The sequence below is a fragment of the Pseudophryne corroboree genome, chromosome 4, assembly GCF_028390025.1.
Source record: "Pseudophryne corroboree isolate aPseCor3 chromosome 4, aPseCor3.hap2, whole genome shotgun sequence".
Taxonomy (NCBI): Eukaryota; Metazoa; Chordata; class Amphibia; order Anura; family Myobatrachidae; genus Pseudophryne; species Pseudophryne corroboree.
Window position 1 is genome coordinate 615,577,439 of NC_086447.1, and position 24,119 is coordinate 615,601,557.

A 24,119-nucleotide genomic window follows, 5' to 3' on the forward strand; every position below is an offset into this window, starting at 1 on the left:
TTTGAAGTTAGGCAGGGGTTAAATATCTCCATATAGCCTCTGTGGGCTATATGTGAGGTATTTTTTGCCTCTAATAAGGTTTTTATTTGCCTCTCAGAGCGCCCCCCCCAGCGCTCTGCACCCTCAGTGACTGTTGTGTGAAGTGTGCTGAGAGGAAAATGGCGCACAGCTGCAGTGCTGTGCGCTACCTTTATGAAGACTCAGGAGTCTTCAGCCGCCGATTTTGGACCTCTTCTCTCTTCAGCGTCTGCAAGGGGGCCGGCGGCGCGGCTCCGGTGACCATCCAGGCTGTACCTGTGATCGTCCCTCTGGAGCTAGTGTCCAGTAGCCAAGCAGCAAATCCACTCTGCACGCAGGTGAGTTCACTACTTCTCCCCTAAGTCCCTCGTTGCAGTGATCCTGTTGCCAGCAGGACTCACTGTAAAGTAAAAAACCTAAGCTAAACTTTCTCTAAGCAGCTCTTTAGGAGAGCCACCTAGATTGCACCCTTCTCGTTCGGGCACAAAATCTAACTGGAGTCTGGAGGAGGGTCATAGGGGGAGGAGCCAGTGCACACCACCTGATCTGGTAAAAGCTTTACTTTTTTGTGCCCTGTCTCCTGCGGAGCCGCTATTCCCCATGGTCCTTTCAGGAACCCCAGCATCCACTTAGGACGATAGAGAAAAGAATTTACTTACCGATAATTCTATTTCTCGTAGTCCGTAGTGGATGCTGGGGACTCCGTCAGGACCATGGGGACTAGCGGCTCCGCAGGAGACAGGGCACAAAAGTAAAAGCTTTAGGATCAGGTGGTGTGCACTGGCTCCTCCCCCTATGACCCTCCTCCAAGCCTCAGTTAGGATACTGTGCCCGGACGAGCGTACACAATAAGGAAGGATTTTGAATCCCGGGTAAGACTCATACCAGCCACACTAATCACACTGTACAACCTGTGATCTGAACCCAGTTAACAGCATGATAACAGCGGAGCCTCTGAAAAGATGGCTCACAACAATAATAACCCGATTTTTGTAACAATAACTATGTACAAGTATTGCAGACAATCCGCACTTGGGATGGGCGCCCAGCATCCACTACGGACTACGAGAAATAGAATTATCGGTAAGTAAATTCTTATTTTCTCTGACGTCCTAAGTGGATGCTGGGGACTCCGTCAGGACCATGGGGATTATACCAAAGCTCCCAAACGGGCGGGAGAGTGCGGATGACTCTGCAGCACCGAATGAGAGAACTCCAGGTCCTCCTCAGTCAGGGTGTGCCCCTGACCAAGTAGCTGCTCGGCAAAGTTGTAAAGCCGAGACCCCTCGGGCAGCCGCCCAAGATGAGCCCACCTTCCTTGTGGAATGGGCATTTACATATTTTGGCTGTGGCAGGCCTGCCACAGCATGTGCAAGCTGAATTGTACTACACATCCAACTAGCAATCGTTTGCTTAGAAGCAAGAGCACCCAGTTTATTGGGTGCATACAGGATAACAGCAAGTCAGTTTTCCTGACTCCAGCCGTCCTGGAAACCTATATTTTCAGGGCCCTGACAACATCTAGCAACTTGGAGTCCTCCAAGTCCCTAGTAGCCGCAGGTACCACAATAAGCTGGTTCAGGTGAAACACTGACACCACCTTAGGGAGAAACTGGGGACGAGTCCGCAGCTCTGCCCTGTCCGAATGGACAATCAGATATGGGCTTTTGTGAGACAAACGCCGCCAATTCTGACACTCGCCTGGCCGAGGCCAGGGCCAACAGCATGGTCACTTTCCATGTGAGATATTTCAAATCCACAGATTTGAGCGGTTTAAACCAATGTGATTTGAGGAATCCCAGAACTACGTTGAGATCCCACAGTGCCACTGGAGGCACAAAAGGGGGTTGTATATGCAGTACTCCCTTGACAAACTTCTGGACTTCAGGAACTGAAGCCAATTCTTTCTGGAAGAAAATTGACAGGGCCGAAATTTGAACCTTAATGGACCCCAATTTGAGGCCCATAGACACTCCTGTTTGCAGGAAATGCAGGAATCGACCGAGTTGAAATTTCTTCGTGGGGCCTTCCTGGCCTCACACCACGCAACATATTTTCGCCACATGTGGTGATAATGTTGTGCGGTCACCTCCTTCCTGGCTTTGACCAGGGTAGGAATGACCTCTTCCGGAATGCCTTTTTCCCTTAGGATCCGGCGTTCAACCGCCATGCCGTCAAACGCAGCCGCGGTAAGTCTTGGAACAGACATGGTACTTGCTGAAGCAAGTCCCTTCTTAGCAGCAGAGGCCATGAGTCCTCTGTGAGCATCTCTTGAAATTCCAGGTACCAAGTCCTTCTTGGCCAATCCGGAGCCACGAGTATAGTTCTTACTCCTCTACGTCTTATAATTCTCAGTACCTTGGGTATGAGAAGCAGAGGAGGGAACACATACACTGACTGGTACACCCACAGTGTTACCAGAGCGTCCACAGCTATTGCCTGAGGGTCTCTTGACCTGGCGCAATACCTGTCCAGTTTTTTGTTCAGGCGGGACGCCATCATGTCCACCTTTGGTCTTTCCCAATGGTTCACAATCATGTGGAAGACTTCCCGATGAAATCCCCACTCTCCCGGGCGTCGGAATGAACACTGCTGACAGTGCTATCACCTGATTTTCCGCCCAGCGAAGAATCCTTGCAGTTTCTGCTATTGCCCTTCTGCTTCTTGTTCCGCCCTGTCTGTTTACGTGGGCGACTGCCGTGATGTTGTCCCACTGGATCAATACCGGCTGACCTTGAAGCAGAGGTCTTGCTAAGCTTAGAGCATTGTAACTTGCCCTTAGCTCCAGTATATTTATGTGGAGAGAATTCTCCAGACTTGATCACACTCCCTGGAAATTTTTTCCCTGTGTGACTGCTCCCCAGCCTCTCAGGCTGGCATCCCTGGTCACCAGGACCCTTCCTGAATGCCGAATCTGCGGCCCATTAGTAGATGAGTACTTTGCAGCCACCGCAGAAGAAACACCCTTGTCCTTGGAGACAGGGTTATCCGCTGATGCATCTGAAGATGCGATCCGGACCATTTTTCCAGCAGATCCCACTGAAAAGTTCTTGCGTGAAAACTGCCGAATGGAATCACTTCGTAAGAAGCCACCATTTTTCCCAGGACCCTTGTGCAATGATGCACTGACACTTTTCCTGGTTTTAGGAGGTTCCTGACTAGCTCGGATAACTCCCTGGCTTTCTTCTCCGGGAAAAACACCCTTTTCTGGACTGTGTCCAGAATCATCCCTAGGAACAGCCGATGTGTCGTCGGAAACAACTGCGGTTTTGGAATATTTAGAATCCACCCGTGCTGTCGTATAACTACTTGAGATAGTGCTACTCCGACCTCCAACTGTTCTCTGGACCTTGCTCTTATCAGGAGGTCGTCCATTTTCTTTGAAGAAGAATCATCATTTCGGCCATTACCTTGGTAAAGACCCGGGTTGCCGTGGACAATCCAAACGGCAGCGTCTGAAACTGATAGTGACAGTTCTGTACCACGAACCTGAGGTACCCTTGGTGAGAAGGGCAAATTGGGACATGGAGGTAAGTATCCCTGATGTCCCGGGACACCCTATAGTCCCCTTCTTCCTGGTTCGCTATCACTGCTCTGAGTGACTCCATCTTGATTTGAACCTGTGTAAGTGTTCAAATATTTCAGATTTAGAATAGGTCTCACCGAGCCTTCTGGCTTCAGTACCACAACATAGTGTGGAATAATACCCCTTTCCTTGTTGTAGGAGGGGTACTTTGATTATCACCTGCTGGGAATACAGCTTGTGAATTGTTTCCAATACTGCCTCCCTGTCGGAGGGAGACGTTGGTAAAGCAGACTTCAGGAACCTGCGAGGGGAAAACGTCTCGACTTTCCAATCTGTACCCCTGGGATCCTACTTGTAGGATCCAGGGGTCCTGTACGGCCCCAGCGTCATGCTGAGAAACTTGGCAGAAGCGGTGGAGGCTTCTGTTCCTGGGAATGGGCTGCCTGCTGCAGTCTTCTTCCCTTTCCTCTATCCCTGGGCAGATATGACTCTTATGGGGACGAAAGGACTGAGGCTGAAAAGACGGTGTCTTTTTCTGCAGAGATGTGACTTAGGGTAAAAACGGTGGATTTTCCAGCAGTTGCCGTGGCCACCAGGTCCGATGGACCGACCCCAAATAACTCCTCCCCTTTATACGGCAATACTTCTTTGTGCCGTTTGGAATCTGCATCACCTGACCACTGTCGTGTCCATAAACATCTTCTGGCAGATATGGACATCGCACTTACTCTTGATGCCAGAGTGCAAATATCCCTCTGTGCATCTCGTATATATAGAAATGCATCCTTTAAATGCTCTATAGTCAATAAAATACTGTCCCTGTCAAGGGTATCAATATTTTTAGTCAGGGAATCCGACCAAGCCACCCCAGCTCTGCACATCCAGGCTGAGGCGATCGCTGGTCGCAGTATAACACCAGTATGTGTGTATATACTTCTTAGGATATTTTCCAGCCTCCTATCAGTTGGCTCCTTGAGGACGGCCCTATCTGGAGACGGTACCGCCACTTGTTTTGATAAGCGTGTGAGCGCCTTATCCACCCTAAGGGGTGTTTCCCAACGCGCCCTATCTTCTGGCGGGAAAGGGTATACCGCCAATAATTTTCTATCGGGGGAAACCCACGCATCATCACACACTTCATTTAATTTATCTGATTCAGGAAAAACTACAGGTAGTTTTTTCACACCCCACATAATACCCTTTTTTGTGGTACTTGTAGTATCAGAAATATGTAACACCTCCTTCATTGCCCTTAACAAGTAACGTGTGGCCCTAAAGGAAAATACGTTTGTTTCTTCACCGTCGACACTGAAATCAGTGTCCGTGTCTGTGTCTGTGTCGACCGACTGAGGTAAATGGGCGTTTTAAAGCCCCTGACGGTGTTTGAGACGCCTGGACAGGTACTATTTTGTTTGCCGGCCGTCTCTGTTGACATTATCACGTAATTCCTTGAATAAGCCATCCATTCCGGTGTCGACTCCCTAGAGAGTGACATCACCATTACAGGCAATTGCTCCGCCTCCTCACCAACATCGTCCTCATACATGTCGACACACACGTACCGACACACAGCACACACACAGGGAATGCTCTGATAGAGGACAGGACCCCACTAGCCCTTTGGGGAGACAGAGGGAGAGTTTGCCAGCACACACCAAAAACGCTATAATTATACAGGGACAACCTTTATATAAGTGTTTTTCCCTTATAGCATTTTAATATATATAGTCATATCGCCAAATAAGTGCCCCCCCTCTCTGTTTTAACCCTGTTTCTGTAGTGCAGTGCAGGGGAGAGCCTGGGAGCCTTCCCACCAGCATTTCTGTGAGGGAAAATGGCGCTGTGTGCTGAGGAGAATAGGCCCCGCCCCCTTTTCGGCGGGCTTCTTCTCCCGTTTTTCTGAGACCTGGCAGGGGTTAAATACATCCATATAGCCCCCAGGGGCTATATGTGATGTATTTTTAGCCAGAATAAGGTACTATCATTGCTGCCCAGGGCGCCCCCCCCAGCGCCCTGCACCCTCAGTGACCGCTGCTATGAAGTGTGCTGACAACAATGGCGCACAGCTGCAGTGCTGTGCGCTACCTTATGAAGACTGAAAAGTCTTCTGCCGCCGGTTTCTGGACCTCTTCACTTTTCGGCATCTGCAAGGGGGTCGGCGGCGCGGCTCCGGGGCGAACCCCAGGGTGAGACCTGTGTTCCGACTCCCTCTGGAGCTAATGGTGTCCAGTAGCCTAAGAAGCCAATCCATCCTGCACGCAGGTGAGTTCACTTCTCTCCCCTAAGTCCCTCGATGCAGTGAGCCTGTTGCCAGCAGGACTCACTGAAAATAAAAAACCTAACAAAACTTTTACTCTAAGCAGCTCTTTAGGAGAGCCACCTAGATTGCACCCTTCTCGGCCGGGCACAAAAATCTAACTGAGGCTTGGAGGAGGGTCATAGGGGGAGGAGCCAGTGCACACCACCTGATCCTAAAGCTTTTACTTTTGTGCCCTGTCTCCTGCGGAGCCGCTAGTCCCCATGGTCCTGACGGAGTCCCCAGCATCCACTTAGGACGTCAGAGAAATCTAGTAATGTATGGGAGAAAATGGCAATTGACTACTTGCTCCCAAACACTGAAAACCAGACCAAAATGGTCAGACAAATTTGTTAAATCTATTTGATTTGACCAATTTGTCTGAACAACCGTTTTTTGGCAGTTTTCCAGCATTTCAGAGCAAATGGTCAATTGTCATTTGCTCCCATAGATTACCAGATTTTCATTACAGTCAGATTGGACAATAAATCTTTAGGTGTATGGCCAGCTTTAGTGGCAATGCGATGTGGCTAGCACATCAGTACTAATCGGCAGGCAAACATAAAGACTAATATTTAAAGGAGATTCATACCTTTTTGCAAAGTCCTTAAAACAAAGTTTTACTTGCTGACTGTACATAGACATAGTGATAGCTATTTACTGCTGGGACTTCCAGACCACGCAGCACAGCTGATGACGAAGGCTGCACCAGATGTACATTCCAGAAGTTACCTAGTTAGTTACTTCTAGGGGGATATTCAATTCAAGTCGGATTTCCCGACTTGTCGAAAAAAGTGCAATTTAAGGTCGAATCTAGAATAGACCTATTCAAAGTGCCGTTTATCCGACAAGTCAGAAAATCCGACTTGTCGGAAAGCATGTGGATCCACGTGTTTTGTTGGATTTGCGGCCGACTGTTTTTAGCCCCGTTTCCAACAATGTCAATCCGATTTAAAAAAAGAATCGGATTGACATTGTCGGGAATGGCCAAATTTGGCCGCTAATTGAATACTGAGATGTCGGATCCTTTCCGTCAGAAAGGATCCGCCATCAATTGAATACACCCCTGTGTGTGGCCCTAGTGGTCCCTTTGAGAGATGTAAATAATGGAATATACATTTTAAATGAGATTATAAACAGTATATACTGTACAACTATTACAAATATATATTAAAATAATGATTGGCTCATTCAAATTTGCTTTATCAGGTGGTACCTTTTCTGGCAACTAGGGTTCACAAAGGAGAAAGAGATGGTAGGGGTACGAGCAAAGGGCATTCTCTTCATTTGAACAGCTGTATCACAGCACAAATAGAATAGAGGTACAATTATTGCTCAATGAGAAGCAATGGGCATTTCTAGATGTGAGCAAACTACTTAGTATATAGATGTGCGCAGTGATAATGTAATTCCAGTACTGGAATTTGTGAACAAATCTTGATTAATGTACAACAACCTGCTTGTAGCACAAAAAAAGAAAAAGAAAAAAATAAGCTAGTTACAGTTTTAGAAAAAGGAATTATTACCTGATTTCAGCTGAAGCTCACCAAGGCACCCATAGGCTTCCTGGAGTCTCTCATACTGTCCTTTAATTGCTTCCTTTTCATCAGGTGCTGCAAATTAACACAACGCTATTATAAACACACCATTCAGGACTACAGGTGACAATAAGGTAACAGCAAAAAGCATTGCCCCGTAAGAGGAGGCAGTCAATTGTTGGGATCCCGCTTGTCAAGACGCCAACGCCGGAATCCCGACACCCAGTAAAATACCACCTAAGTCTTGGTTTGTCCTTATGGGAATTTTGAGCTTGACATGGGTGTTTGTGGACACTAATACACAATACCCATCTATGAGAAGCCTGTGCTGTCCTCTTTAGTGCAGAATAGGATTTTTTGGTCCTTATGCGAAGCTCGATAGAGATGGTCTCACGGAAACAACGAGAAGAATAATTAAACTCCATACGGTCTGTCACTATCTGCAGGAAATACTATCTTTTCTCAATGTATTCTCATGGCAACCTAAACATGCTACTGCTGATATAATGCAATCTTCAGTGCAGCTCTCTGTATACTGTTTGGAAGATATGAATTATATATGTTTGCACAGTGTGCACTAATATACGTAGGCTCTTCACTTAAATTCAATCAAATACGGACTGTAATTCAGTGAATGGTTGAAGTCTAAGCATAGAACAAAGCTGCCGAGCTAGTGTAACCTATCTCACACAATTTGCCAAACAACTAAAATTTACTACATGTTTTATAAGATGATATATTATGTAAATGATGCTTTCTTTTTATGTGTGTGGTTGTATAGGTGAATCTTGAAGTAAAACAATCTACAGGTTGCGTGTTTACTTAATTTGATGATAAATACTTTTATTTATTTTTTAAAAACAGCAATTACATGGGGGGAAAAACGGTCTGCCTTTTTACAGAAATCTATGGGGCAGTAGACTGTTGGAATTTACCATTCCTCTAGCACAGAGATTCCCAAACTATTTCCGCCATACTGCAATACAGTTGGGAATGAAGCTGCAATGTATCATACTTTTAAAAATGGTAAAATTTATGAAACATCTGGTTTATACTTTAATTATTCATATTGCAAAGGAAAATCAGGAAAATAAGAAATGACAAAACAGCATTATTATACAGACAATGTCTTTTGATACATGTCCCAACCAAGTACACGCTTAGGCAGCATAATTTATGAAGCAGCTGACAACTGGTTTTATTATAATTGTATAACATTATTTTGTGCTACATGCTTTATTCTGATCACTTAGTTTTTGCTCACAAAATAATGGAAGGTTGTTGGGTAGAAAGGCATTAGCACCTGTCCCTGGGACAGTATCAACACTGTGGGGGCAGCAGGATCCATCAATACTTCTGATGAGAATGCCCACACACTATGCTCTGTAATTAGCTGCTTTATACCCCTTTCACACAGAAACTGAAATTACCGGGTGAAGCAGTTCTACCCAGTCATTTCATGAAAAACACAGGTCCTTTTTCTGTGTGAAAAGGTCAACTCAAGATACCTGCCGTCCTTTGCTATAAGCAGTTCACATAATAAAAAACTGCTGTGAACAGCTTATAGCAAAGGATGGCATATTACACAGGTATCCTGGCTGTTGATGTACTCAATTATTGATTTTTGAATTCAGGGTACCCTAAGTCTGGTGCAGAGGTTTTCCCAAATGCTGCTTTGCCTACTGAGGTCCCAAAAGTAGGTCATTTTGGTACCGCACAGGACTGTAAAAATATTCTTTGTAATGGGCTCTTATAAAGTATGTCCCTTGTGAACCAACAGTGCATATGCATAAGAGATGCCTGAAATCGGTATCCAAGGAGTTAATATTGTTGGTGGTGTACCCAGAGTCAATAATACGTGTCGATATTTCGAAAGAGAAAAGAGAGACTCTGTGTTGGGGCACTCTTATCAAATAAAACTTGGTCACAGAATTTAACCTTTCTCCACTTGTATCATGAATCTGTAATGTAGACAGATTCTCAAATATCAATAAGAAAAAGGACTAGGAGTACCAATTCTCCAATTATTATAAATATTTTAGGTGACTGGCACCAAAGGTGAAAATATCAGAAATGAATTTCAAATGACAGAAAATTCAAACATATGACACATAGGCATTTGGTATAACCATTTAGACTGTAAATTTAGTCCATTATCGAATGCCTGATGTGATGATATATCCTGGTAAAGACTAATTTGCTATTACTGAGTTTGTAGTCAAGATATACAGTAAAGGAAAACTCTATGTAAGTCTGTAATCAGACGATTTGTAATGAAGAAAAAAATAAAGATTTGAAATCGGTAAGGGTCAAAGGTTACTCCAACACTTCTGCTTTTCACAAGGAATCAGGAGTATTTTTTACTGCACCCAATATTCCCTAGCAGTCTCCCATCTAGGTACTAATAGGGCTGCTCACTGCTTAGCTTCCAAGATCAGGCGAGATTGGGCGTGGCCAGTGATATATGGCAGTAATATCACAAGAGTTGTGAATGAGAGAGTGTTTGGTTATTGGCGCATACCAGAAAAGAAGTAATTCTGCTGTCCACTATTGTGCACAGTCTCTCTTTTACTTTCGCATTGCAGAGAAGTTGTATAACTGGCATCAGGATGAGAGAGTACTGAAAGAGTAGGATAAAAGGAAATGTATAGGTTCAGGGCCCGTCTTCTACTGTCCACTGTCATATAAGAATATAGCAGACAGTGGATGAGAGAGGCGGGTTGCCTACGCCTATTGAAAATTAGTAAAGTGAGAAATTACACAGATATCTCAGAGTTCCCTATGGTAGTAAAGTATCCAAATTCTGATACCGTATATTATAATCATAACAGTTGAGAGCAAAGATTTGCTATTGGAGATATCACCTAGGCATAACAATAGAGAGCAAAGATTTACTATTGGAGATATCACATAGGCATCTGTAGTCAGCAAAATTTCTCACAGTATATGACGGTTCATAGGTTAAATCGGTATTGGACTTACAATCTACATAATAAATGCATAATTACTAAAAAAATAAGGTACAAGAATGGGAGTAGTAAGACATAATTGAATCATTAGATCTTTGACACTGTAAGTAGATAATAGTAATAGCAAATTAGAAAATAATAAATAATTTAGCAGCCCAAAATTCGGCAAATATACGATACCAGGAGATGAGTGGGCTGAACTGTGCACTGTTCAGCACCACTTAACACAGACGTCCGTTTCACCTGGAGGTGGCTTGTTCACTGCGTGAGGTTGTGGAGGAAGACTGCTTTACTTAAGGTAAGTATGGGGGAGTGGTCTCATTATAATAGCCTATCATAGAAAGGAAGAGATGAACCATATAATGTTACAGATGCGTCTAGCGCGTCACTTCCGGTTTCAGAAACCGGAAGTGGCGTCAGAACACATCACAACCGAAGCCTGTGTAAGGCTGTTGTGGCTTTAAATTAACTTGATATAAGTGACTTGATATAAACAGAGAGGAGTGAGTAGTCAGATTCATTTCGGCAGTATTATGGCCTGGCTGGCAGGGCCGCGATCGGAGCATTAACTCCATGACCGGAAGTGCGTATGGCCGGAAGTAGCGTCAGATCGCGTCATTTCCGCTTGGCTTAAGTGCCGTTCCCGGCTTCTCTCGGACTTATAAAAAGTGTTATGTAATGGCAAAGCTACATCACTTCCTGTTTTGAAAAAACGGTAAAGGGAGGGTACTGGGTGCAGCCAATCAATTAGGGCATAAAGATCATATGATCATGTTTACATTTTTCGGTTGCTAGGTGACCATATTGTAAATAGAAAAATGGTGCAATTACATGAATATGTACTGGTAGTTATAATATGACTGAAATTTTTTTTTTATAAATAAGAAAATATTTTCTATTATTGCCTAAACAGAGAAGGGGGCAGGAGTGTACATATTGTGAATAAAGAGGTGCTGTGCCTTTGTATATCTCTATATAAAGTTATTAGGTGACTAGATATGTGACTAGTATCTTAATTGCTAGTGTGTGTTATCTTCTTAGGTTGTATTATCATAGTAATTAAGGAGGATTGGGATTAGGAAAATAGAAAGAGGTGTTTTTAAACACTATAGATTATAGTTCATGGGTGAAAGCTAATGGCAAGTGAAAAGTGATATATAAAGAAGACTAAATGTGAGATAAAATCTGAAAGGAAAAAGGATGGGGATAGTGTGTATTAGGAATCGGAAAAGGGTAAATTGTTGCCCTTTAGAGAAGGGATTGTGGGTGAAAGTAAGCCTTCTGTCTTGATGTGAGTGAGAGATTGAATAAAGATAGTATATTTACGAAGAAAAGGTTGGCTGATGTGCCAGATTAAAATTGCAGTAATAAGTGAAGAGGTGTGTGAGTATGGTGAATGTATATAGAAAATTAAAGGGTCTTTAACAAAATTTGTAGAATTTGAATAAGAGGAGTGCCTGTGATAAGTGTGGTGTGTTATTGTAATGAGATAGGGATGAGGGTGGGATATCTTGTATACTGTGATGTAGGGGGATAAGAGGGGTGATGAATTGGAGAGAGAGAATGAATTGGAGAGGGTATAAATGGGAAAAGGTCAATACCTAACAGTATAAAGGTTAAGGAAAATCAAATGAAGACTCCATAATAAATATGTTCATTCATGCCTTTCAGTGCAAGGCAATCAAGTTTGAAGGTCCATTCGGATTCATGTTTTAGCAGTTCTTGCATCAAGTCTCCTCCACATATCCCTAAGTTTATTCTTTCCAAACCGAAGACCTATTGAGGTCCCAACAGCACAATTTCTTTCACTGGCACAAAGGAAACAGACTTAGTACTGACTGTGTCTACATTCCCCTCTTGAATTATTATCTATATAGATGTACCAGAACACACATTCATTTTTAACCAATTTTATGAATTCTGAATTTTTGAATGTTGAGTTTGTCCCTTTGCTGTAGGATGCAAACCCATTCTTATGTGATAAATGAATAAAAGTTATGTCTTAATCTACCAATAATTATCTTTATCTCAATTAAGTAAATAAGAGTGCGCCCACAAGAGTCTTCTTTTCTCGTTGTCTTTGCTGTCAGATGTTTTTTTCTGACTCAGGGTGCACCACCAAGTGGACATATCAAGGGACTGTTTTCCCATTCGACTGTCCAATTTTGGTTCTAAATATATTTGAATACAATTGATGGACTGGTGAGGAATCACAACCCTTTACTACAAACTGAAAAGACTATAGTACGCTATATATGCCAGTTCTCAGTCTATTGGGGCAATCAATTAGTGCCGTTTTGCACTTTTCGCCCATTTTTAGGTTGAATTTACATTCAACCTATTTAATGCCCGTGGTGTTTTTGCAACTGGTTGGAAAATCCGGCACTGGCAAAAACCAGTCAAAAAAAACGGTACTTAATTGAATACCCCCCTTTGCTGTTTTAAAAACCAAGCCAGTATCTGCTGAATGGTTTGGTTTGCAACAGAAAATTTTGGATGTCTTAATAAATTAATATATATTGCAATTATATTTCTTGAAATAGTTATGCATATACTTGTATTTCTATTCATAAAGAATTCATATTGGTAGCATGAGATGTCCGGAGACTTAAGGGCTCACTATAGAAAGCAGACATAACCCCTTCTCAGTCTTTTTAGATAGCAAAAAAAGAATTTGGCTGTAACAGATTTGTCCAATTCATTAAAAAGGCCATCATAAAGAATCAATAATTTTTCATGCTGCACCATTAAAATTGGAGTGGATAGCATCCCCATAGTATGTTATGTGGGCTGCAATCTGTGTGCAGTGTATAATACTGTGAGAAGCTACAGTATGCTTATAGCAGTTTTCCCCACATCTGATGTTTGGAACAGCTACACAAATAAACCCTTACACCACCACATCTGTTACAAGTCTGACAAATTTAGCACCTACAGTATGTCCAGTTGCAAAGAATACAACAGTTTTGCAGAGCAAATAATCAGGTGTTGCTACAGGAGATGAGGTACTGTACATCGATATGTTGGCTACATACACAGACACCCAGTAATTTCTGGAGAAATGTGTAAAAACATCAGAACTATCTGAATGAAAATTCCAGCTCTCACTAGCCTAACTTCCAGACAGCTGACAGCACAGCAGGTGCTGCTGACCTCATCCTCCTGGAACGCCAGGGAGTCATTAAGGACAGCAAGTCAATGAGCAAACCTGCACTATAATAATAAGAATTTACTTACCGATAATTCTATTTCTCGGAGTCCGTAGTGGATGCTGGGGTTCCTGAAAGGACCATGGGGAATAGCGGCTCCGCAGGAGACAGGGCACAAAAAGTAAAGCTTTAGGATCAGGTGGTGTGCACTGGCTCCTCCCCCTATGACCCTCCTCCAAGCCTCAGTTAGGATACTGTGCCCGGACGAGCGTACACAATAAGGAAGGATTTTGAATCCCGGGTAAGACTCATACCAGCCACACCAATCACACTGTACAACCTGTGATCTGAACCCAGTTAACAGTATGATAACAGCGGAGCCTCTGAAAAGATGGCTCACAACAATAATAACCCGATTTTTGTAACTATGTATTGCAGATAATCCGCACTTGGGATGGGCGCCCAGCATCCACTACGGACTCCGAGAAATAGAATTATCGGTAAGTAAATTCTTATTTTCTCTATCGTCCTAGTGGATGCTGGGGTTCCTGAAAGGACCATGGGGATTATACCAAAGCTCCCAAACGGGCGGGAGAGTGCGGATGACTCTGCAGCACCGAATGAGAGAACTCCAGGTCCTCCTTAGCCAGGGTATCAAATTTGTAGGATTTTACAAACGTGTTTGCCCCTGACTAAATAGCCGCTCGGCAAAGTTGTAAAGCCGAGACCCCTCGGGCAGCCGCCCAAGATGAGCCCACCTTACTTGTGGAATGGGCATTTACATATTTTGGCTGTGGCAGGCCTGCCACAGAATGTGCAAGCTGAATTGTATTACACATCCAACTAGCAATAGTCTGCTTAGAAGCAAGAGCACCCAGTTTGTTGGGTGCATACAGGATAACAGCAAGTCAGTTTTCCTGACTCCAGCCCTCCTGGAACCTATACTTTCAGGGCCCTGACAACATCCAGCAACTTGGAGTCCTCCAAGTCCCCAGTAGGCGCAAGGCACCACAATAAGCTGGTTCAGGTGAAACACTGACACCACCTTAGGGAGAGAACTGGGGACGAGTCCGCAGCTCTGCCCTGTCCAAATGGACAAACAGATATGGGCTTTTTTGAGAAAAAAACCACCAATTTGACACTCGCCTGGTCCAGGCCAGGGCCAAGAGCATGGTCACTTTTCATGTGAGATGCTTCAAATCCACAGATTTGACTGGTTTTAAACCAATGTGATTTGAGGAATCCCAGAACTACGTTGAGATCCCACAGTGCCACTGGAGGCACAAAAGGGGGTTGTATATGCAAGCCAATTCTTTCTGGAAGAAAATCGACAGGGCCGAAATTTGAACCTTAATGGACCCCAATTTGAGGCCCATAGACACTCCTGTTTGCAGGAAATGCAGGAATCGACCGAGTTGAAATTTCTTCGTGGGGCCTTTCTGGCCTCACACCACGCAACATATTTTTGCCACATGTGGTGATAATGTTGTGCGGTCACCTCCTTTCTGGCTTTGACCAGGGTAGGAATGACCTCTTCCGGAATGCCTTTTTCCCTTAGGATCCGGCGTTCCACCGCCATGCCGTCAAACGCAGCTGCGGTAAGTCTTGTAACAGACATGGTACTTGCTGAAACAAGTCCCTTCTTAGCGGCAGAGGCCATAAGTCCTCTGTGAGCATCTCTTGAAGTTCCGGGTACCAAGTCCTTCTTGGCCAATCCGGAGCCATGAGTATAGTTCTTACTCCTCTACGTCTTATAATTCTCAGTACCTTAGGTATGAGAAGCAGAGGATGGAACACATACACCGACTGGTACACCCACGGTGTTACCAGAACGTCCACAGCTATTGCCTGAGGGTCTCTTAACCTGGCGCAATACCTGTCCCGTTTTTGTTCAGACGGGACGCCATCATGTCCACCTTTGGTATTTCCCAACGGTTTACAATCATGTGGAAAACTTCCCGATGAAGTTTCCACTCTGCCGGGTGGAGGTCGTGCCTGCTGAGGAAGTCTGCTTCCCAGTTTCCATTCCCGGAATGAAACACTGCTGACAGTGCTATCACATGATTTTCCGCCCAGCGAAAAGTCCTTGCAGTTTTTGCCATTGCCCTCCTGCTTCTTGTGCCGCCCTGTCTATTTACGTGGGCGACTGCCGTGATGTTTTTCCCACTGGATCAATACCGGCTGACCTTGTAGCAGAGGTCTTGCTAAGCTTAGAGCATTATAAATTTACCCTTAGCTCCAGTATATTTATGTGGAGAAAAGTCTCCAGACTTGATCACACTCCCTGGAAATGTTTTCCTTGTGTGACTGCTCCCCAGCCTCTCGGGCTGGCCTCCGTGGTCACCAGCATCCAATCCTGAATGCCGAATCTGCGGCCCTCTAGAAGATGAGCACTCTGTAACCACCACAGGAGAGACACCCTTGTCCTTGGATATAGGGTTATCCGCTGATGCATCTGAAGATGCGATCCGGACCATTTGTCCAGCAGATCCCGCTGAAAAGTTCTTGCGTGAAATCTGCCGAATGGAATTGCTTCGTAGGAAGTCACCATTTTTACCAGGACCCTTGTGCAATGATGCACTGATTTTAGGAGGTTCCTGACTAGCTCGGATAACTCCCTGGCTTTCTCCCCCGGGAGAAACACCTTTTTCTGGACTGTGTCCAGAATCATCCCTAGGCACAGCAGACTTGTCGTCGGGATCAGCTACGATTTTGGAATATTTAGAATCCACCCGTGCTGTTGTAGCAGTATCCGAGATAGTGCTACTCCGACCTCCAACTGTTCCCTGGACTTTGCCCTTATCAGGAGATCGTCCAAGTAAGGGATAATTAAGACGCCTTTTCTTCGAAGAAGAATCATCATTTCGGCCATTACCTTGGTAAAGACCCGGGGTGCCGTGGACAATCCAAACGGCAGCGTCTGAAACTGATAGTGACAGTTCTGTACCACGAACCCGAGGTACCCTTAGTGAGAAGGGCAAATTTGGGACATGGAGGTAAGCATCCCTGATGTCTCGGGACACTATATAGTCCCCTTCTTCCTGGTTCGTTATCACTGCTCTGAGTGACTCCATTTTGATTTGAACCTTTGTAAGTGTTCAAATTTTTTTAGATTTAGAATAGGTCTCACCTAGCCTTCTGGCTTCAGTACCACAATATAGTGTGGGATAATACCCCTTTTCTTGTTGTAGGAGGGGTAATTTGATTATCACCTGCTGGGAATACAGCTTGTGAATTGTTTCCCATACTGCCTCCTTGTCGGAGGGAGACCTTGGTAAAACAGACTTCAGGAGCCTGCGAAGGGGAAACGTCTCGACATTCCAATCTGTACCCCTGGGATACTATTTGTAGGATCCAGGGGTCCTGTACGGTCCCAGCGTCATGCTGAGAGCTTGGCAGAAGCGGTGGAACGCTTCTGTTCCTGGGAATGGGCTGCCTGCTGCAGTCTTCTTCCCTTTCCTCTATCCCTGGGCAGATATGACTCTTATAGGGACGAAAGGACTGAGGCTGAAAAGACGGTGTCTTTTTCTGCAGAGATGTGACTTAGGGTAAAAACGGTGGATTTTCCAGCAGTTGCCGTGGCCACCAGGTCCGATGGACCGACCCCAAATAACTCCTCTTCCTTTATACGGCAATACACCTTTGTGCCGTTTGGAATCTGCATCACCTGACCACTGTCGTGTCCATAAACATCTTCTGGCAGATATGGACATCGCACTTACTCTTGATGCCAGAGTGCAAATATCCCTCTGTGCATCTCGCATATATAGAAATGCATCCTTTAAATGCTCTATAGTCAATAAAATACTGTCCCTGTCAAGGGTATCAATATTTTTAGTCAGGGAATGCGACCAAGCCACCCCAGCTCTGCACATCCAGGCTGAGGCGATCGCTGGTCGCAGTATAACACCAGTATGTGTGTATATACTTTTTATGATATTTTCCAGCCTCCTGTCAGCTGGCTCCTTGAGGACGGCCCTATCTATAGACGGTACCGCCACTTGTTTTGATAAGCGTGTGAGCGCCTTATCCACCCTAAGGGGTGTTTCCCAACGCACCCTAACTTCTGGCGGGAAAGGGTATACCGCCAATAATTTTCTATCGGGGGGAACCCACGCATCATCACACACTTCATTTAATTTATCTGATTCAGGAAAAACTACGGTAGTTTTTTCACATCCCACATAATACCCTCTTTTGTGGTACTTGTAGTATCAGAAATATGTAACACCTCCTTCATTGCCCTTAACGTGTGGCCCTAATAAGGAATACGTTTGTTTATTCACCGTCGACACTGGATTCAGTGTCCGTGTCTGTGTCGACCGACTAAAGTAAACGGGCGTTTTAAAACCCCTGACGGTGTTTTTGAGACGTCTGGACCGGTACTAATTGTTTGTCGGCCGTCTCATGTCGTCAACCGACCTTGCAGCGTGTTGACATTATCACGTAATTCCCTAAATAAGCCATCCATTCCGGTGTCGACTCCCTAGAGAGTGACATCACCATTACAGGCAATTGCTCCGCCTCCTCACCAACATCGTCCTCATACATGTCGACACACACGTACCGACACACAGCACACACACAGGGAATGCTCTGATAGAGGACAGGACCCACTAGCCCTTTGGAGAGACAGAGGGAGAGTTTGCCAGCACACACCAAAAACGCTATAATTATATAGGGACAACCTTATATAAGTGTTTTCCCTTATAGCATCTTTTTTATATATTTCTAACGCCAAATTAGTGCCCCCCCTCTCTGTTTTAACCCTGTTTCTGTAGTGCAGTGCAGGGGAGAGCCTGGGAGCCTTCCCTCCAGCCTTTCTGTGAGGGAAAATGGCGCTGTGTGCTGAGGAGATAGGCCCCGCCCCTTTTTCGGCGGGCTCGTCTCCCGCTCTTCAACGGATTCTGGCAGGGGTTAAATATCTCCATATAGCCCCCGAAGGCTATATGTGAGGTATTTTTTGCCAAAACATAGGTTTACATTGCCTCCCAGGGCGCCCCCCTCCCAGCGCCCTGCACCCTCAGTGACTGCCGTGTGAAGTGTGCTGAGAGCAATGGCGCACAGCTGCAGTGCTGTGCGCTACCTTAAGAAGACTGAGGAGTCTTCTGCCGCCGATTCTGGACCTTCTTCTCTTTTCAGCATCTGCAAGGGGGCCGGCGGCGAGGCTCCGGTGACCATCCAGGCTGTACCTGTGATCGTCCCTCTGGAGCTAATGTCCAGTAGCCAAAGAAGCCAATCCATCCTGGACGCAGGCGAGTTCACTTCTTCTCCCCTAAGTCCCTCGTTGCAGTGATCCTGTTGCCAGCAGGACTCACTGTAAAATAAAAAACCTAAGCTAAACTTTTCTAAGCAGCTCTTTAGGAGAGCCACCTAGATTGCACCCTTCTCGGCCGGGCACAAAAATCTAACTGAGGCTTGGAGGAGGGTCATAGGGGGAGGAGCCAGTGCACACCACCTGATCCTAAAGCTTTACTTTTTGTGCCCTGTCTCCTGCGGAGCCGCTATTCCCCATGGTCCTTTCAGGAACCCCAGCATCCACTAGGACGATAGAGAAAACACATTACTAACAAAAGCAAGCCCTACACTCCTGAACATGGGAAGAACGCAAACTGACTTCCACACTGAACTAAAGATGTACTTGTAGATAATAGTAATGCAACGGTTTGTCATCGGCACCTTGTTTAAAGTGTGTGATTTCACTAATCCAATCTCAAAAATGCTGGTAAGCCATTGGTGGAAAAAACAGTAGACATTACTTTTATAAATAGAAGTATTTAAAATACACGTCTACATATGAGATAGATGCAATATGCTTGTCATCATAAAATCCAGGTAGTTTCCAGAACATTCCAAATGCTTCAATAAACTCTCCTGCCAGTTCTCAGTGAAATGAGCACCAAGATGTGTCCTGACAAGCTTTGTCCCTGGCACTTAGTTAGATGTTAGCATTGTTTTCTGAAGTTTATGTACAATGTGGATATATGCTTTTTGTAATGGCCTCAAACTGGCTGGACTTCATTCTCTTTGATGAGCAATTAATTTGATTTTATCTGGTACACATAATTCTGTTTTTAAAGGCGGTTATTAATCAAATAATGTCTATTGTTAGGATTTTTATCATAATTTTTTAATATAGTGCCACCCATTATGCAGTGCTGTACAGAGAGAATATTTGTCATTCACATCAGTTCCTGCCCCACTGAAGTCTGCAGTCTAGTATTCCTTAACAAACAAGCATATAAACACATTCGGGTCATTTTTAGTCTGAAACAAATGAACATACCAGTATGGTTTTTTTTAGGAAAACTGGAGTACCTATGGGAAACTGACAACAAAACGGGAGAGAAAGCATACAAACACTGCACCACCGCAGTCACAAACTCATAAGACAGGACGAACAATGCCAATTACTGTGCCACTATGGTGTGCTGTATTGGTATATGAACTATTGTGGAATTTTATATATATCCCGCTGTTCAGAATCCCGACAGTGAAAATAAGTATACTTACCTTCCCCAATGGCCCACTAACCCTAACCCTCCCTTCTAGTAGCCTAAACCTAACCCTCCCCTTCCCACAGTCTATCCCTAAGTCTCCCCTGTGGTGCCTTAACCTAACCCCCACTTCCCGCAGCCTAAAGCCAATACCCCCCCTCCAGTCCACAGCCCTCTCCCGGTGGCCGAGATTCCTGTGCCAGCATTCCGATTAGTGTTCGGATCCTGGCGGCAGTATTTCGACTGCCTTTTAGTATAATTAATAATGTGTTTGTTTTTGGTGGGTATAAGTTGTTTTGTATATATGTTGGTTTTATGCTGATGTACAGTATTGTTACCTATTAACCTGATGCACTGCCTGAAGGTCTATTGCATGCTAACCGCTGACTTTATCTATTAATACATGACTATGTCACCATAGTATATAACCGATTGGAATATTAAGGGTTAATGCTATTCATTAATGAACGGCGAGTGCCAGTCACCTTACTTCCGGATAGTGCTGTGTGTGGAACGAAACTGGTAGTGGCGTGTGTTTGAGTATGCATAGCACCGCCTGTTATGATCATTATAGTGATGCGGCGGCTGGACGAGACGTGGGTGCGGCTATGGTGTTACGTACTTCCGGTAGTGGAAAGCATACCGGAAGTGTGTGATCGCAGTGTGTTAGTTGTCTCTGTTATGAGACATTATTGGTGAACGAGGAATTAATGGTGAATGCTGCTGCAGCAGCCATTGGTAACTGTTATGATGTTTCATTTCTGTGATTGGGCACATCTGTGAGCATGTGGAGGCATAATGAGTGTCTCACATTAATTACGTCAAGTGTTTGGAGTGGACACATGTAATGAGTTTCAGATGTGCATTAGGTACTTATAGGCCAGTATGGGCACAAAGTGGGGTTTACATCTCTCCTGTATGGTTCTGGTTCTGGTGGTCTTGACAAAGGTCTCTGCGAGGACCGAAACGTTGACAGCAATGTTTCTGTCTGTGATGTGGTAATTCTAGTAGCCTAAACCTAACCCTCCCCTTCACACAGTCTAACCCTCAGTCTCCCCTGTGGTGCCTTAACCTAACCCCCACTTCCCGCAGCCTAAAGCCAACCCGTTAACCCCCCCCCACACACACACACACAGTCCACAGCCCTAACCTCTCCCGGTGGCTGAGATTCCTGTGCCGGCATTCCGATTAGTGTTAGGATCCTGGCATCAGTATTTCGACTGCCTGGATCCTGACCAGCTCCCATAAATAGATTTGTGTGTATGTGTGTTTTCACGATAGGCTGTCTTAGCGGGGCATCGCACCCTGCCCAAATTAAAAGTAGCAAACTGCACCCTGCCAAAATCGTGGTACCCTGCTAAAACAGTCTGCCCTGTGCACTGCAAGTAACTGCAAGTAACAGTCCGCACTGGGATGGGTGCCCAGCATCCTCTACGGACTAGGAGAAAAGGATTTACCGGTAGGTACTAAAATCCTATTTTCTCTTAAGTCCTAGAAGATGCTGGGGACTCCAAAAGAACCATGGGGTCTATACCAAAGCTCCAACACGGGTGGGAGAGTGCGGACGACTCTGCAGCACCGATTGAGCAAACATGAGGTCCTCCTCAGCCAGGGTATCAAACTTGTAAAACTTAGCAAAGGTGTTTGAACCCGACCACGTAGCTGCTCGGCAAAGTTGAAGTGCCGAAACCCATTGGCAGCCGCCCAAGAGGAGCCCACTTTCCTGGTAGAATGGGCCTTTACTGACTTCGGCACCTGTAGCCCAGCCGAAGAATGAGCTTGCTGAATCGTACTATAAATCCAGCGTGCAATAGTCTGTTTAGAAGCAGGATGACCAATCTTGTTGGAAGCATACAGGACAAACAGCGCCTCTGTCTTCCTGGCAACAGCCGTTCTAGTGATGTAGATTTTTAACGCTCTCACGACATCCAGAGACTTTGGAAATACCACATCATCCGTAGCCACGGGTACCACAATAGGTTGGTTAATGTGAAACGAAGAAACCACCTTCGGCAGAAATTGTTGACGAGTCCTCAATTCCGCCCTATCCGAATGGAAAATTAAGTACGGGCTCTTATGAGATAAGGCCGCCAACTCTGCCTGGCAGACGCCAGAGCCAACAGCATGACTACCTTCCAAGTGAGAAACTTCAACTCAACCTTACGCAAATGTTCAAACCCGGAAGACATAAGAAACTGCAAGACCACCTCAAGATCCCATGGTGCCACAGGAGGCACAAACGGAGGATGGATATGCATCACTCCTTTCACAAAAGTCTGAACCTCTGGGAGGACAGCCAATTCCTTTTGAAAGAAAATAGATAAAGCCGAAATCTGCACTTTGATGGAGCCTAATTTCAGGCCTGCATCGACACCTGCCTGCAAAAAGTGGAGATACCGACCCAAGTGTAATTCTTCAGCAGGAGCCGTTTTAGTCTCACACCACGAAACATATTTTCTCCAAATACGGTGATAATGTCTCGCTATAACCTCCTTCCTAGCCTTAATGAGAGTGGGAATGACCTCCCCAGGAATACCCTTACGAGCTAAGATCTGGCGCTCAACTTCCATGCCGTCAAACGCAGCCGCGGTAAGTCTGGAAACACGCATGGTCCCTGCAATAAACAGGTCCTCTCTCAGAGGAAGCGGCCAAGGATCTTCCACCAGTAATTCCTGTAGATCCGTATACCAGGCCCTTCTTGGCCAATCTGGAACGACGAGAATCGCCTGAACCCTTGCTCGTCGAATGATCCCCAGTACCTTTGGAATGAGAGGAAGTGAAGGGAACACATACACCGACTGGAACACCCACGGAGACACCAGGGCGTCCACTGCACTGGCTTGGGGGTCCCTTGACCTGGAACAATACCTCGGAAGCTTCTTGTTGACGCCATCATGTCGATCAGTGGAATTACCCAACGCTTCGTCACGTCTGCAAATACCTCTTGGTGAAGAGCCCACTTTCCCGGATGGAGATCGTGTCTGCTGAGGAAATCTGCTTCCAAGTTGTCCACTCCCGGAAGGAAGACTGCTGACAGGGCGCTCACGTGTTGTTCCGCCCATCGAAGGATTCTTGTGGCCTCCGCCATAGCCGCCCTGCTCTTTGTTCCGCCTTGATGGTTTATATGCGCCACCGCTGTGATGTTGTCCGACTGTACCAGGACAGGTCGACCCTGAAAAACGCTTCTTGCTTGTAGCAGGCCGTTGTAAATGGCTCTTAACTCGAGAACATTTATGTGGAGACAAGCTTCCTGGAGCGACCATTTCCCCTGGAAATTTCTTCCTTGGGTGACTGCGCCCCAGCGTCGGAGACTTGCATCTGTTGTCAGAAGTACCCAGTCCTGGATACCGAACAGGCGCCCTCCTAGAAGGTGAGAACTTTGCAGCCACCACAGGAGAGAAATTCTGGCTCTGGGAGATAGACTTATCTTCCGGTGCATGTGCAGGTGAGACCCGGACCATTTGCTCAGCAGGTCCCACTGAAACACCCGGGCATGAAACCCGCCAAATGGAATGGTTTCGTACGCCGCAACCATTTTACCCAGAACCCGAGTACAGTGATGGATTGGCACACTTGTCGGCCTCAGAAGTTCCCTGACCATCGTCTGCAGTTCCAGAGTTTTTTCTTCTGGAAGAAATACTCTCCATAACTCCGTGTCCAGAATCATGCCCAGAAAAGGCAGCAGAGTGGTCGGAATCAACTGAGATTTTGGCAAATTTAGCACCCAACCGTGCTGTCGCAGAACCGACAGCGACAAATTCACACTTCTCAGCAACCGTTCCTTGGACCTCGTCTTTATCTGATCGTCCAAGTACGGGATAATTGTAACCCCTTGCTTGCGAAGGAGAACCATCATTTCTGCCATGACCTTGGTGAAAATCCTCGGGCCGTGGAAAGCCCACACGGCAACGTCTGAAATTGGTAATGAGAATCCTGTATCGCAAACCTGAGGAAGGCCTGATGCGAAGGATATATTGGGACGTGTAAGTAGGCATCCTTTATGTCGTCTGACGCCATAAAATCCCCCCCTTCTAGGCTGGAAATCACAGCTCGAAGAGATTCCATCTTGAACGTGAAAATTTTCAAGTATGGATTGAGGGATTTTAGGTTCAGAATCGGTCTGACC

At 45.4% G+C, this 24,119-nt stretch overlaps 1 protein-coding gene and 1 pseudogene across 2 annotated transcripts in view; both read right to left on the bottom strand.

Annotated features, from left to right (window-relative positions):
* The window catches only part of SYNJ2 (synaptojanin 2), a 468,795-nt gene that overhangs the window by 348,646 nt on the left and 96,030 nt on the right, over window positions 1-24,119 (bottom strand). For both annotated transcript variants that reach the window (XM_063917654.1, XM_063917655.1), the window contains exon 2: window positions 7,367-7,453. In XM_063917654.1, the coding sequence (XP_063773724.1) occupies window positions 7,367-7,453 (87 nt within the window). The remainder of the gene's footprint in view (window positions 1-7,366; window positions 7,454-24,119) is intronic.
* Window positions 9,736-9,854, bottom strand: LOC134912792 (5S ribosomal RNA; annotated as a pseudogene).